Source organism: Pomacea canaliculata, linkage group LG2 (assembly GCF_003073045.1).
Source record: "Pomacea canaliculata isolate SZHN2017 linkage group LG2, ASM307304v1, whole genome shotgun sequence".
Taxonomy (NCBI): domain Eukaryota; kingdom Metazoa; phylum Mollusca; class Gastropoda; order Architaenioglossa; family Ampullariidae; genus Pomacea; species Pomacea canaliculata.
In genome coordinates, this window is record NC_037591.1 from 9,007,112 (window position 1) to 9,022,397 (window position 15,286).

At 46.0% G+C, this 15,286-nt stretch overlaps 1 protein-coding gene across 3 annotated transcripts; it reads right to left on the minus strand.

Moving 5' to 3' along the window:
• Positions 1 to 7,803: 7,803 nt before the first annotated feature.
• LOC112558287 lies at positions 7,804 to 13,510 on the minus strand. Of its 3 annotated transcripts, none has more exons than XM_025228655.1 (7): positions 12,848 to 13,510; positions 11,254 to 11,512; positions 10,740 to 10,953; positions 9,958 to 10,167; positions 9,403 to 9,443; positions 8,743 to 9,148; positions 7,804 to 7,912 (listed from the first exon to the last, which is right to left on the minus strand). In XM_025228655.1, the coding sequence occupies exons 2-7, from the start codon at positions 11,455 to 11,457 to the stop codon at positions 7,887 to 7,889; spliced, it is 1,101 nt and encodes a 366-aa protein (XP_025084440.1). In that variant the 5' UTR covers positions 11,458 to 11,512; positions 12,848 to 13,510; the 3' UTR covers positions 7,804 to 7,886. The 3 variants fall into 3 exon arrangements, with proteins under 3 accessions (XP_025084440.1, XP_025084438.1, XP_025084439.1); XM_025228653.1 differs by having other exon boundaries at positions 12,984 to 13,509; XM_025228654.1 differs by lacking the exon at positions 12,848 to 13,510 and adding an exon at positions 12,185 to 12,837 and having other exon boundaries at positions 11,254 to 12,088.
• Between the last annotated feature and the right edge of the window lie 1,776 nt (positions 13,511 to 15,286).

Consider the following 15,286-nt stretch of genomic DNA (forward strand, 5'->3'; position numbering starts at 1 on the left):
GAGTGAGTGAGTGAGTGAGTGAGTGAGTGAGTGAGTGAGTGAGTGAGTGAGTGAGTGAGTGAGTGAGTGAGTGAGTGAGTGAGTGAGTGAGTGAGTGAGTGAGTGAGTGAGTGAGTGAGTGAGTGAGTGAGTGAGTGAGTGAGTGAGTGAGTGAGTGAGTGAGTGAGTGAGTGAGTGAGTGAGTGAGTGAGTGAGTGAGTGAGTGAGTGAGTGAGTGAGTGAGTGAGTGAGTGAGTGAGTGAGTGAGTGAGTGAGTGTGAGTGAGTGAGTGAGTGAGTGAGTGAGTGAGTGAGTGAGTGAGTGAGTGAGTGAGTGAGTGAGTGAGTGAGTGAGTGAGTGAGTGAGTGAGTGAGTGAGTGAGTGAGTGAGTGAGTGAGTGAGTGAGTGAGTGAGTGAGTGAGTGAGTGAGTGAGTGAGTGAGTGAGTGAGTGAGTGAGTGAGTGAGTGAGTGAGTGAGTGAGTGAGTGAGTGAGTGAGTGAGTGAGTGAGTGAGTGAGTGAGTGAGTGAGTGAGTGAGTGAGTGAGTGAGTGAGTGAGTGAGTGAGTGAGTGAGTGAGTGAGTGAGTGAGTGAGTGAGTGAGTGAGTGAGTGAGTGAGTGAGTGAGTGAGTGAGTGAGTGAGTGAGTGAGTGAGTGAGTGAGTGAGTGAGTGAGTGAGTGAGTGAGTGAGTGAGTGAGTGAGTGAGTGAGTGAGTGAGTGAGTGAGTGAGTGAGTGAGTGATGTGAGTGAGTGAGTGAGTGAGTGAGTGAGTGAGTGAGTGAGTGAGTGAGTGAGTGAGTGAGTGAGTGAGTGAGTGAGTGAGTGAGTGAGTGAGTGAGTGAGTGAGTGAGTGAGTGAGTGAGTGAGTGAGTGAGTGAGTGAGTGAGTGAGTGAGTGAGTGAGTGAGTGAGTGAGTGAGTGAGTGAGTGAGTGAGTGAGTGAGTGAGTGAGTGAGTGAGTGAGTGAGTGAGTGAGTGAGTGAGTGAGTGAGTGAGTGAGTGAGTGAGTGAGTGAGTGAGTGAGTGAGTGAGTGAGTGAGTGAGTGAGTGAGTGAGTGAGTGAGTGAGTGAGTGAGTGAGTGAGTGAGTGAGTGAGTGAGTGAGTGAGTGAGTGGAGTGAGTGAGTGAGTGAGTGAGTGAGTGAGTGAGTGAGTGAGTGAGTGAGTGAGTGAGTGAGTGAGTGAGTGAGTGAGTGAGTGAGTGAGTGAGTGAGTGAGTGAGTGAGTGAGTGAGTGAGTGAGTGAGTGAGTGAGTGAGTGAGTGAGTGAGTGAGTGAGTGAGTGAGTGAGTGAGTGAGTGAGTGAGTGAGTGAGTGAGTGAGTGAGTGAGTGAGTGAGTGAGTGAGTGAGTGAGTGAGTGAGTGAGTGAGTGAGTGAGTGAGTGAGTGAGTGAGTGAGTGAGTGAGTGAGTGAGTGAGTGAGTGAGTGAGTGAGTGAGTGAGTGAGTGAGTGAGTGAGTGAGTGAGTGAGTGAGTGAGTGAGTGAGTGAGTGAGTGAGTGAGTGAGTGAGTGAGTGAGTGAGTGAGTGAGTGAGTGAGTGAGTGAGTGAGTGAGGAGTGAGTGAGTGAGTGAGTGAGTGAGTGAGTGAGTGAGTGAGTGAGTGAGTGAGTGAGTGAGTGAGTGAGTGAGTGAGTGAGTGAGTGAGTGAGTGAGTGAGTGAGTGAGTGAGTGAGTGAGTGAGTGAGTGAGTGAGTGAGTGAGTGAGTGAGTGAGTGAGTGAGTGAAGTCGTGAGTGAGTGAGTGAGTGAGTGAGTGAGTGAGTGAGTGAGTGAGTGAGTGAGTGAGTGAGTGAGTGAGTGAGTGAGTGAGTGAGTGAGTGAGTGAGTGAGTGAGTGAGTGAGTGAGTGAGTGAGTGAGTGAGTGAGTGAGTGAGGAGTGAGTGAGTGAGTGAGTGAGTGAGTGAGTGAGTGAGTGAGTGAGTGAGTGAGTGAGTGAGTGAGTGAGTGAGTGAGTGAGTGAGTGAGTGAGTGAGTGAGTGAGTGAGTGAGAGTGAGTGAGTGAGTGAGTGAGTGAGTGAGTGAGTGAGTGAGTGAGTGAGTGAGTGAGTGATGTGAGTGAGTGAGTGAGTGAGTGAGTGAGTGAGTGAGTGAGTGAGTGAGTGAGTGAGTGAGTGAGTGAGTGAGTGAGTGAGTGAGTGAGTGAGTGAGTGAGTGAGTGAGTGAGTGAGTGAGTGAGTGAGTGAGTGAGTGAGTGGTGAGTGAGTGAGTGAGTGAGTGAGTGAGTGAGTGAGTGAGTGAGTGAGTGAGTGAGTGAGTGAGTGAGTGAGTGAGTGAGTGAGTGAGTGAGTGAGTGAGTGAGTGAGTGAGTGAGTGAGTGAGTGAGTGAGTGAGTGAGTGAGTGAGTGAGTGAGTGAGTGAGTGAGTGAGTGAGTGAGTGAGTGAGTGAGTGAGTGAGTGAGTGAGTGAGTGAGTGAGTGAGTGAGTGAGTGAGTGAGTGAGTGAGTGAGTGAGTGAGTGAGTGAGTGAGTGAGTGAGTGAGTGAGTGAGTGAGTGAGTGAGTGAGTGAGTGAGTGAGTGAGTGAGTGAGTGAGTGAGTGAGTGAGTGAGTGATGAGTGAGTGAGTGAGTGAGTGAGTGAGTGAGTGAGTGAGTGAGGTGAGTGAGTGAGTGAGTGAGTGAGTGAGTGAGTGAGTGAGTGAGTGAGTGAGTGAGTGAGTGAGTGAGTGAGTGAGTGAAGTGAGTGAGTGAGTGAGTGAGTGAGTGAGTGAGTGAGTGAGTGAGTGAGTGAGGAGTGAGTGAGTGAGTGAGTGATGAGTGAGTGAGTGAGTGAGTGAGTGAGTGAGTGAGTGAGTGAGTGAGTGAGTGAGTGAGTGAGTGAGTGAGTGAGTGAGTGAGTGAGTGAGTGAGTGAGTGAGTGAGTGAGTGAGTGAGTGAGTGAGTGAGTGAGTGAGTGAGTGAGTGAGTGAGGTGAGTGAGTGAGAGTGAGTGAGTGAGTGAGTGAGTGAGTGAGTGAGTGAGTGAGTGAGTGAGTGAGTGAGTGAGTGAGTGAGTGAGTGAGTGAGTGAGTGAGTGAGTGATGTGAGTGAGTGAGTGAGTGAGTGAGTGAGTGAGTTGAGTGAGTGACGTGAGTGAGTGAGTGAGTGAGTGAGTGAGTGAGTGAGTGAGTGAGTGAGTGAGTGAGTGAGTGAGTGAGGTGAGGAGTGAGTGAGTGAGTGAGTGAGTGAGTGAGTGAGTGAGTGAGTGAGTGAGTGAGTGAGTGAGTGAGTGAGTGAGTGAGTGAGAGTGAGTGAGTGAGTGAGTGAGTGAGTGAGTGAGTGAGTGAGTGAGTGAGTGAGTGGTGAGTGAGTGAGTGAGTGAGTGAGTGAGTGAGTGAGTGAGTGAGTGAGTGAGTGGAGTGAGTGAGTGAGTGAGTGAGTGGAGTGAGTGAGTGAGTGACGTGAGTGAGTGAGTGAGTGAGTGAGTGGTGGTGAGTGATGTGAGTGAGTGAGTGAGTGAAGTGAGTGAGTGAGTGAGTGAGTGAGTGAGTGAGTGAGTGAGTGAGTGAGTGAGTGTAGTGAGTGAGTGAGTGAGTGAGTGAGTGAGTGAGTGAGTGAGTGAGTGAGTGAGAGGGTGAGTGAGTGAGTGAGTGAGTGAGTGAGTGAGTGAGTGAGGAAGTGAGTGAGTGAGTGAGTGAGTGAGTGATGTGAGTGAGTGAGTGAGTGAGTGAGTGAGTGAGTGAGTGAGTGAGTGAGTGAGTGAGTGAGTGAGTGAGTGAGTGAGTGAGTGAGTGAGGATGAGTGAGGAGTGAGTGAGTGAGTGAGTGAGTGAGTGAGTGAGTGAGTGAGTGAGTGACGTGTGAGTGAGTGAGTGAGGAGTGAGTGAGTGAGTGAGTGAGTGAGTGAGTGAGTGAGTGAGGTGAGTGAGTGAGTGAGTGAGTGAGTGAGTGAGTGAGTGAGTGAAGTGAAGTGAGTGAGGAGTGATAGTGAGTGAGTGAGTGAGTGAGTGAGTGAGTGAGTGAGTGAGTGAGTGATGAGTGAGTGAGTGAGTGAGTGATGTGAGTGAGTGAGTGAGTGAGTGAGTGAGTGAGTTGAGTGAGTGAGTGAGTGAGTAGAGTGAGTGAGTGAGTGAGTGAGTGAGTGACGTGAGTGAAGTGAGCGCAAGTGAGTGATGAGTGAAGTGAGCTGAGTGAGTGAGTGAGTGATTTCGTGACCGTGAGTGAGTGAGTGAGTGAGTGAGTGAGTGAGTGAGTGAGGCAGTGAGTGAGTGAGTGAGTGAGTGAGTGATGATGCACGTGAGAGTGAGTGCGAGTGAGTGAGTGGAGTGAGTGGAGAGTGATGTACGATGAGTGAGTGAGTGAGTGCAGTGAAGTGATGAGTGAGTGAGTGATCCGAGTGAGTGAGTGAGTGAGTGAGTGAAGATGAGTGAGTGAGAGTGAGTGACCCCCGTGTTTTGGAGTGAGTGAGTGAGTGTAGTGAGGTGAGTGAGTGAAGTGAGTGATGTGAGTGAGTGATCAACTAGTGAGTGAGTGACAGTAGAGTGAGTGAGTGAGTGAGTGAGTGAGTGAGTGAACGTGAGCTGAGTGAGTGAGTGAGTGAGAGTGAGTGAGTGAAGTGAGTGAGTGAGTGAGTGAGTGAGTGAGTGAGTGAGTGAGTTGAGTGACTGAGTGAGTGAGTTGAGTGAAGTGAGTTGACGTGAGTCAGATGACGTGAGTGAGGAGGTGAGTGAGGGACGTGAGTGAGTGAGTGAGTGAGTGAAAAGTGAGTGATGTGAGGGAGTGAGTGAGTGCAGTGAGTGAGTGAGTGAGTGAGTGAGTGAGTGAGTGATGTGAGTGACGTGAGTGAGTCTGACGTGAGTGAGTGATGTGAGTGAGTGAGTGAGTGAGTTGAGTGAGTGATCCTCCCGTGAGTGAGTGAGTGAGTGAGTTGAGTGGTGAGGTGAGTGAGTGAGTGAAAGTGAGTGAGTGAGTGAGTGAGTGGAGTGAGTGAGTGAGTGAGTGAGCTGAGTGAGTTAGAGTGAGTGAGTGAGTGGAGTGAGGAGGGAGGGAGTGACTGTGAGTGAGTGAGTGAGTGGAAGTGAGTGAGTGAGTGAGTGAGTGAGTGAGTGAGTGAGTGAGGTGAGTGAGGTGAGTGAGTGGAGTGAGTGAGGTGGTGAGTGAGTGAGTGAGTGAGTTGAGTGAGTGATGAGTGATGAGTGGAGTGAGTAGTGAGTGAAGTGAGTGGAGTGAAGTGGAAGTGAGTGAGTGAGTGAGTGAGTGAGTGAGTGAGTGAGTGAGTGAGTGAGTGAGTGGAGTGAGTGAGATGATGAGTGAGCTGTGAGTGAGTGATGTGAGTGAGTGATGGGAGTGAGGTGAGTGAGTGAGTGAGTGAGTGAGTGAGTGAGTGAGGTGAGTGAGGTTGAGTGAGTGAGTGAGTGAGTGAGTGAGTGAGTGAGTGATGAGTGAGTGATTTTGAGTGAGTGAGTGAGTGAGTTGAGTGAGTGAGTGAGGAGTGATGAGTGAGTGAGTGAGTGAGTGAGTGAGTGAGTGAGTGAGTGAGTGAGTGAGTTGTGAGTGAGTGAGTGAGAGTGAGTGAGTGAGTGAGTGAGTGAGAGTGAGTGAGTGAGTGAGAGGGATTGATGAGTGAGTGAAGTGAGTGAGTGAGTGAGAGTGTGAGTGAGTGAGTGAGTGAGTGAGTGAGTGAGTGAGTTGAGTGAGTGAGTGAGTGAGTGAGTGAGTGAGTGAGTTGAGTGAGTGAGTGAGGGATGAGTGAGTGAGTGAGTGAGTGAGTGAGTGAGTGATGAGTGAGTGAGTGAGGAGTGTGATCCGTGTAGTGAGTGAGTGAGTGAGTAGTGTAGTGAGTGAGTGAGTGAGTGAGTGAGTGAGTGAGTGAGTGAGTGAGTGAGTGCTGACGTGAGTGAGTGAGTGAAGTGACGTGAGTGAGTGAGTGAGTGAGTGAGTGACGTGAGTGAGTGAGTGAGTGAGTGAGTGAGTGAGTGAGTGAGTGAGTGAGTGAGTGAGTGAGTGAGTGAGTGAGTGAGTGAGTGAGTGAGTGAGTGAGTGAGTGAGTGAGTGAGTGATGTGAGTGAGTGAGTGAGTGAGTGACGTGAGTGAGTGAGTGAGTGAGTGAGTGAGTGATGGTGAGTGAGTGAGTGGAGTGAGTGAGTGAGTGAGTGAGTGAGTGAGTGGTGAGTGAGTGAGTGAGTGAGTGAGTGAGTGAGTGAGTGAGTGAGTGAGTGAGTGAGTGAGTGAGTGAGTGAGTGAGTGAGTGAGTGATGAGTGAGTGAGTGAGTGAGTGAGTGAGTGAGTGAGTGAGTGAGTGAGTGAGTGAGTGAGTGAGTGAGTGAGTGAGTGAGTGAGTGAGTGAGTGAGTGAGTGAGTGAGTGAGTGAGTGAGTGAGTGAGTGAGTGAGTGAGTGATGAGTGAGTGAGTGAGTGAGTGAGTGAGTGAGTGAGTGATGAGTGAGTGAGTGATGAGTGCGTGAGTGAGTGAGTGAGTGAGTGAGTGAGTGAGTGAGTGAGTGAGTGAGTGAGTGAGTGAGTGAGTGAGTGAGTGAGTGAGTGAGTGAGTGAGTGATGAGTGAGTGAGTGAGTGAGTGAGTGAGTGAGTGAGTGAGTGAGTGAGTGAGTGAGTGAGTGAGTGAGTGAGTGAGTGAGTGAGTGTGAGTGAGTGAGTGAGTGAGTGAGTGAGTGAGTGATGAGTGAGTGAGTGAGTGAGTGAGTGAGTGAGTGAGTGAGTGAGTGAGTGGTGAGTGAGTGAGTGAGTGATGAGTGAGTGAGTGAGTGAGTGAGTGAGTGAGTGAGTGAGTGAAGGAGTGAGTGAGTGAGTGAGTGACGTGAGTGAGTGAGTGAGTGAGTGAGTGAGTGAGTGAGTGAGTGAGTGAGTGAGGTGAGTGAGTGAGTGAGTGAGTGAGTGAGTGAGTGAGTGATGAGTGAGTGAGTGAGTGAGTGAGTGAGTGAGTGAGTGAGTGAGTGAGTGAGGTGAGTGAGTGATGAGTGAGTGAGTGAGTGAGTGAGTGAGTGAGTGAGTGAGTGAGTGAGTGAGTGAGTGAGTGAGTGATGAGTGAGTGAGTGAGAGTGAGTGAGTGAGTGAGTGAGTGAGTGAGTGAGTGAGTGAGTGAGTGAGTGAGTGAGTGAGTGAGTGAGTGAGTGAGTGAGGTGAGTGAGAGAGTGAGTGAGTGAGTGAGTGAGTGAGTGAGTGAGTGAGTGAGTGAGTGAGTGAGTGGTGAGACGTGAGTGAGTGAGTGAGTGAGTGAGTGAGTGAGTGATGAGTGAGTGAGTGAGAGTGAGTGAGTGAGTGAGTGAGTGATGTGAGTGAGTGGTGATGAGTGAGGTGGATGTGAGTGAGTGAGTGAATGTGAGTGAGTGAGTGAGTGAGTGAGTGAGTGATGTGAGTGAGTAGTGATGAGTGAGTGAGTGAGGAGTGAGTGACTGAGTGAGTGAGTGAGTGAGTGAGTGAGTGAGAGTGAGTGAGTGAGTGAGTGAGTGAGTGAGTGAGTGAGTGACGCCGCTGCCCACTTCACCCATGAGCTTAAACGCTACCAATGGGATATCGTGGGCCTCACGAAATCCGATGGACAGGTTTTGGAGAACCAACAACGGACGAAGCCCACAAGCTTTGATACAGTGGAGATTTGCTGAAGAAGTATAGACATTAAATACCCTCAACCCCCACAGCAATCAATCTATTAAATGAGATAACCAAAAGCAGTAGTTGTGTTAACTTTATTGCACATTGAAAAATATATCCCATTTGAAATAAGAAATTTTTGTTTTGTTTTCCTTCGCCGTTGAAGTCATTAGAAAAACAATGTCAGACAAGTTTTGGCTCCAGCCGTTTTTCACACAGTGCCACTTTTCCAGCAAAAACCGAGTCAGCAGAAATGGCTCTGCCAGAAGCACTTCATCACTTAAAAACACAGAAGACTGCCATCAACAGCCATAGTGCGACACACGTGAGCCAGGTCCGACATCCTGCACTTCTCCAGACATGCGCAGAGCTCACTTACGACATGTTCATCAGTGACGAAGCCTGCGATGATTCCCTGCACATAAATACAGTCAGCCTGTAGCGATCTCTACAAGTGTCTTCACGTCTGTCGCTATTTGAAATGTTTAACCACCCCTTCTCTTGTTAGACTGTGTTGTAGAGCTGGGTATGGCACTAGTTAAGCAAACATTATTATCATTATTGTTGTTGTTGTTGTACATACTTGTTTTATTCTTGAAGAGAGAGTTAGATGTGTAGAAAAAAGTTACCTTACGTATCCTACTGCCCTCTTTAATTTGTCAGCTGTCGTTGTCACCAGGTTAGGGTAAAGGTTAACCTCTACACAGAACCTAAATGCCGTCGTTGTTTTATTTGGAAGCTGCGACAATCATGCAATCAGAGGTCGATCGGAAAGTTCGAAAGATTTTTCTTTCTAACATTTCTAGAACTTGAGTGAATTGGGAGTGGTGGGAGCTGAAATGTATACTCTGTGTGTGTGTGAAATGATGTTTGAGCCCTACCAGAAAACTGGGACACTGATATGAATGAGCGCAAAATGGTGTCTTTTTCTTGGAGTAAACAAAAGCCATCATGTTTTTATCACCAAACATGTGCTTTGAAAGCACAGCCTATACAGGAAGGTGTTGGCTGACAGCAAAAAGTTCACCGAAGCAGTGAATGGTGTGCCAGAAAAAAATAAAGCATATTCTGAGCATTGTTTTGAGAGATGGGTTTAACGCACGAACCACATGGATTAAACTGGCGGTTAATATGCTGAGACGAACGGAACAAACTTGCAATATGCGATGAAAAAAAAAAACAACAACAACCGAGGTATCAATTTATAATTAAGATTTCGCGAACTTTCAGACATTTTGTACTAACCATATTCAGTTTTGTTGAAAGTGTTTGGACGAGGAGAATCTGATGACGATTGGCCCGGAAGTGTAATATCACGTGGGTTTCCACGTAACTGGCTGTAGTGACTGGGGGCCTCGAAAACGGACCGAACGTCGGCTCGCCCTGTGTTACGGTTGTTTTCTGATGTTGGTGGTGGAAGCTTAAGGTTGTCGTCGTTGAAGGAAAGTCGTTGGTAGAAGTGCGTGTGGGCGTCCATCAGCGCTTCGTCCAGTTCGGCATAGTCGCTGTCAGCATCGGTGGAGCTGTGGTCGTCGCACTTGCGTCTCGCGTCTTGCGAGACAATGGACGAGAGTCGCGAAAAGAGAGATTTACTGGAGCTCGTTGTTTTGTTCTTCGCTGTGCGGAGGATCGTTTGAAGCTGCGGGAACACCTGGAAGTTGTGATGACAGCAATAATGAGATCCGCCTTTTAAGCATGTAGTCATGTTTATTTCCTTCACTCCCTTGCCCGTCTTTTTCTTGCTCTCTCTGACTCTCTCACACGCACACACGCGCACTTAGAAAAGCTTTGCGACAACCCTAGGTAGATTAGGTATGGTGATATTAATCACCAACCTCCAAAAAAAAAATTATCCAAATATCTTAGTGAAACATTCGACATAGGAATGAAGTTTGACAGTCTTACTGTTGGTCTTGAAGGAGAGGATGGGGAGGTTGCAGTGTCACCTGGAAACAAATTGATAAACTTTACACGCGAGTACTTCATTAGGCGCTGCCTTTGTAAGGCGTTTCTCTAATTAAAATCATTTGTAGAACTGCATAACCCAGTTTAAACTTTTGATTTTTAGTGGAGGATCTGTGTTGATTTTATCAGATCATTTTCTAACTCACATCACCCTCTCATACTCATGTAAAATTGCATAAATCGTTTAGATTTTCGTCTTATTTAGAACACTGTGTTGAGGCGAGTTGTTTACAAATAAATATTTGTGTTGTAATCTGTAAAGTCCTGAGCCACTCGATAATGAAATGAACATGATTTTGGGCAGCCTCAGGCAAAATTTTGGTGTATGTTGAAAGAACGCGCCATTAGAAGTGTCTAGTGTAAGTGTGTTGTTTGAACCATCCGTGCCGTGACAGTACTTGCTGACACCTGCTCAGGTATTATCTAATCACGTGGTTACTTAGTGACATGCAGGGTTATCCAGTGACACTCCTCCTTACATACAAACTTACTTACTCACTGAACTTTCCGCGGGGACCTTGCGGCGGCGAGTGACAGTGGCAGCAACCGTCACCAGCTTACCACACGTCCTCTTCAAAGTCTTCCCGGAAGTGACCTGGCTCGGCTCACGTGACTGAGGTGACACGGGAGGATTGAACATGTTGGGGCCAAAGGGCATGCCACTAGAGGCTGGTCCAGGAGATGCTTTGTCTTTTTTCAAGGGAGCTGCATCAAAAGTAAGGTTGTCTGATATACATCTACACGAGTACTTTTATTTTTAAATCTTGGAACTGGAGAAAAACAATCTCATACACTAATTAATTAATCAGACCTGGAGCAATATAATCTCAAACACTAATTAACTAACCAGATTTGGAGATACTGAGCTCTGAAAATTATTCTCTTGACTACCTTTCAGGAAACTCCATTTTGTGTCAGAACTGAGGTGGGCGCTCAGATTTCAGTTTGACGAAGTGGAAGTATAAAGCTTGTATTTCATAGTTTCAGAATTTGACAACCTCAAAAAATCTATATTTAAGTAGCATAAGATACACAGGTCCAACAGATGGTTCAGAAATCAGGGCTTTAAAAAATCGGTAGAGCGTGCCACAAAGGAGACAATCAGGGTTGAAACAAGAACTGGACTCTGTTTTAGTTTATTCCTTGTTACTTCGAGCACAGGGCCGCGAACTGGCTCTGACAGCCTGATAACCTGGTCGCTGTACACGCCAACGAATGCAATTACCAAGACTACACAAGGCCTGTTTGTATATATATATTATATAAAAAGGAAGTACCCATAGAGATCATGAGCTCCTTTTCGCGACCAAACCAGTCGCAGTCAGAAAAGATGCCAGTCACGTAGCGGGAAAATGCTAGCCCTCCAGGGTCTGGGAACCTGGTGATTCTGAGACTGGCGATGTCCTCGTTGTCGAGGGACAGGATGAGGAGTGCACGATAAGTCTCAACCTCTTCAATGTCATCGGTCTCGTCCTTAATGCTTGTATCGTTCTGCAAAGAGTTTGGTTTGTTTAGAACTCCTCCTCCACTTGTTTCCTGTGTGTGATGCGTATTAGTATGTCTGTATAACAGAGAGAGAGAGAGGAGAGTGAAGATGTGCTCGTCTTGTTGAGAGAAAGGGACAAAGGATATTGCTCAGTGTTATCCATTTAATCTTGTACTGCTTTCAGGAAAGGAACGACGTCCTTTGGTGCATTACAAATGTAGTTGTTTATTGTTTGCATGTGTCTTTCAGGGTGTTTGTGTGTTTGTGTGTGTGTTTGTGTTTGTGTGCCTGACTGACTGTCATACCTTGTAGTAAGCAATCACGACGTTCTGGCTGTTGACAACCATTGCACTCTGGAGGGCCAGGACATCACCGAGCGACATGCAGGTAGCCTCATCAGGCCCGTAGAAGCCCTCCTCCAGGCGAATCAGCATGGGCAGACCACCCTGGAGAACCGCCTCTCGCAGTGTGCAGGATGACGTCCCTTGACTGCTTCCTGCGGCTGCCATCGCTTACAGCCTTTCTTTTGTTTTTGTCAGTCTCGAGCAAGCGGAAATCTAAACCCTACATTCAGTGAAGTAATTAAAAAAAACCTGGTAACATGGCTGCTGAATGTGGCAAGTGTTACTGTAGTAGGAGACTTGGCTAAACTCCAAACCCCATACAGAAAGTAAGCTTGCAAGAAAAACTATATTATTCCTCTTCTTATTTACGGACTCCAAGGTCGGCTAAATGCGGATGTCTAACAGAAGAATAAATAAAAAGAAAACATCACAGTGTGAGTTTTTAGACTATATATAGCACACCCGACGACTAAGAAGAAGAATGTTAATGAAAAATTTCCTTGGGAACGTCCGTTTTCTTTCATGGGACAAGAAAGAGGAAATTGCTGATTGGTTACAGAAATCTTTGGAGCTGCATGGTTGGGTCACAGTGTTTACCCATGTACAGTAGATCAGTCTGGGTACATTACTAATACCTGTCATGCTTTAATAAACCTTTTCGGCAATACGCCTATAAAGATTTACCTACCAGAAACTGTTATTGAAAGTTGGATGATAGCGATGTTTAGAAAATGGAGTGAACGGCGAGTAGGTATTACACCATCCTGGTCATCTGTCTGGGTGTTTGTTAGTACACCTGTCTAGATGGCTGTTAGTACTCCTGTCTAGATGGTTGTTAGTACACCTGTCTAGATGGTTGTTAGTACTCCTGTCTAGATGGTTGTTAGTACACCTGTCTAGATGGTTGTTAGTACTCCTGTCTAGATGGTTGTTAGTACACCTGTCTAGATGGTTGTTAGGACACCTGTCTAGATGGTTGTTAGGACACCTGTCTAGATGGTTGTTAGGACACCTGTCTAGATGGTTGTTAGGACACCTGTCTAGGTGTTTATGAGGACATCATTTTTCCAAGGAATGTCATCCTGTTCTGCCACTCTTCGAGCAGCACAGCAGGTGAATCAAACTCATTTATGATGCTTTGCGTCTTCAAAAGATCACATAGTAGTCACCTTTCGTCTCCCTGTTGCACAGCTTGCAACAACAACAATAAGAGAGAAAGAAAAAAAAACTGTCATGAAACGCGATTGAGAAGGATTGCTATCGCCAATGATGAAGTGCTTTGTACTTGTCAGTTATCGTCGAGAGAATGTTAGCAGTGTGTATCAGCTCATAAATTATGTTGTGTAATCCACGATTACTCGGAGATAGCTACTCAGATGTGTAGGTGTGAGCGGAGGTATCAAACGGAAGCACCACCCGTTATTTTCCCTTGATTCCTACATAACTCTACCTTTGACTAGTAAATCGTAAACACATATGCAGCTGCCGTATGTTTGCTTGACAGGCTTTGAGTCAAATTATCTCTCTTTCTTTCATATGTTAAAAATCCACTTACCCGCGAACATCTTTCCGTCCACAGCTTACTTTTCATTCAGTGACACGCTGGTGTTAGACATGTAAAGGAGTAAAGGCTTATATCTACATGAGACTTCTTTGTGAACTATTTATCGCAACTGGTAACATTTACTTACCTTCGTTTGGTCTTTCCTCGGGTTCTGCGCCCCTGTAGCTGCCAGGTTTGCAATGCAAATGCAGCAAGTCACAGCACGATGGCAATATAAAAGTTTATACAAGTCGTTAATATTTCACCATAGCAAACTTCAAGGAGCAAGGCTCTGACGACGGTGCCAAACGTTTGAAAATTATATTTGATGACTATTACATCTCACGAGAACAATACAGGAAAGTGAATAGTTATTTACTTATCTTAAAGTTACGTTGTCACCTTCCGCTGTGTCCATCCGAAGTAGGAGACGAACTCGTGTCTGACGCCCTACAACACCCCAATTTTTTTTATTATTTATTATCGGCAATCGGGTACAACGCACTTGCTCGACATAGGTCTTCGTTTCGCGAGGTAGACAATCGCACGCAGACGATATAAGGTCACGTGACGGAGAACGAGATTTCGTTGTAATTTTTCTTATCAAACATAACACCCTACATAACCTCCAACATTTTGCATATGATATGAACAGACACGAATATGAATGAGATTCAAAATTGTCAGACTCTTCATGAGATTATAAACAGTTTTTGTTCTTGCTTTGTGTGTTCCTCTGTGACTTTCACTCGTGCACATGACGTAGACGGGGTCAGAGTGCAAGCATTCACCAAGGCCATGAACATGGGGACTCTTTCTGCCTTCCTGGTTCCTGATAAAAACATCAAAATCTCAACCAAGAGAGTTTTATAAGTGGTTTGTAGAAGCATGGCTTTAATTTCAAAAGGCTTTCTTCAGGTGGGTCTTTTAATTGCAGTTTATCGTGGCGGGGCGGTGTCAAACCAGGTGTGTGCCCAGTGCTGATATCTCAAACACACGGGCGACAGGTATTTCAAGCTGTATATATATAGACATAAGCGCTATCAGTAATATAAGGAAGTAACGTTGTTTTTTACGTCTTTCCCTTTTCACCACGTTCAACTACGTCAGGAGGTATACGTGTATATCTAGGACTTCTATTGCCTTACCTTCTAGCGATCATCCTCCTTATCCTGTTGCTATAGTTGCTAATTATTTCTTCTTCTTTCCCTTTTTTGTTTTTCTGTTGTTTTTTTTTTCTTTCCTTCTTTCTTTCTCTTGCCATTTTTTTTTCTGGCTTTCATTACAATCGTTATCACTACCTCAGATATTTAAGTCTGAGTACATACACTACTAATACCTACAAAAGCTTTCAGCCTCTATATCCAGACTTGATCATTCCCCATGCTTTGCCTAGGCACGATAAGCCATTTACATCCTACAAAGTAGTTGAGCGCCTTCGGCATGCTTAATAAGGTAGTTGTAGTTATTTGTAAATATCTGCGGTAGAAGAAAGCTTTAAAGACCCAGTCGGGTGATCCACAGATTATGTTAGGCAAATACAATATAAAAATAAAAATAAGCATACTTTGTCAAGTTCAGAGCCTGAAATACAACCTTATATTTATTATATAATTTAAAAGTTTGTATTCCTCCTGAAATCAGCAAGTCCTGCAAATTCTCGCTTCTGAATAACGCGCCACGGAATATTATTCGCATCCAGTCCGCACTGTCTCACAATAAACATGTAAACAATGCCCAGCGGTCGGATTCCTTGCTAGATCCCAATTTATTGTTGTTATTATTATTATTATTATTATTACTTCTATTACAACTACTATTACTACCACTATTCTAATACATTGTTCTTCCGGGTACATTTCAAGGGTGGTGTCAGAACATTCTGACACCAGACATTTGCCGTCCTCAGATCGAGTGTCTCCCTGTCACCCCAAGAAATATTACAAATATTGTAAATCCACACGTGGGTCTAAAGTGGACTGGTGGTATTGGCAGTGTTGGGCACCTTGTTACCGTGCAAGCTTATCATCTTCTCAAGATTAATGGCCACGTAGCGACAAAAAAATTAGAAATGGATCTTGTAGTACAGGTGGGCGTATGACTAAGACATTCGTCAAAGAATAACAGGACCGACGGCAGCAATATTGAGGTTCAAGAGCAGGGATAGCAGGAGGATCAGCTTGGAAACGAAATTCAAGATGTGCAAGTCCCTGGTAAAGGATCAAACGTAGTACCCCGCTCCATAAAAAAAAAATTCCCAGAGTGAGGAATGTTAAGTCAACCTTTCTTTAACACAAAAAGAAAACGAAAATAAGGGGAAAAAAAATCCATCGACCAAGTCCAGGCCCCATTCAAAGCCGCGGGCCCGGATACACCAGACCACCCTTGTCCCCCATTCTCGTCAGGCCCGGGGTAAAATGAAGAAAGGGGTGGGGAACATCCCGGTCGCGA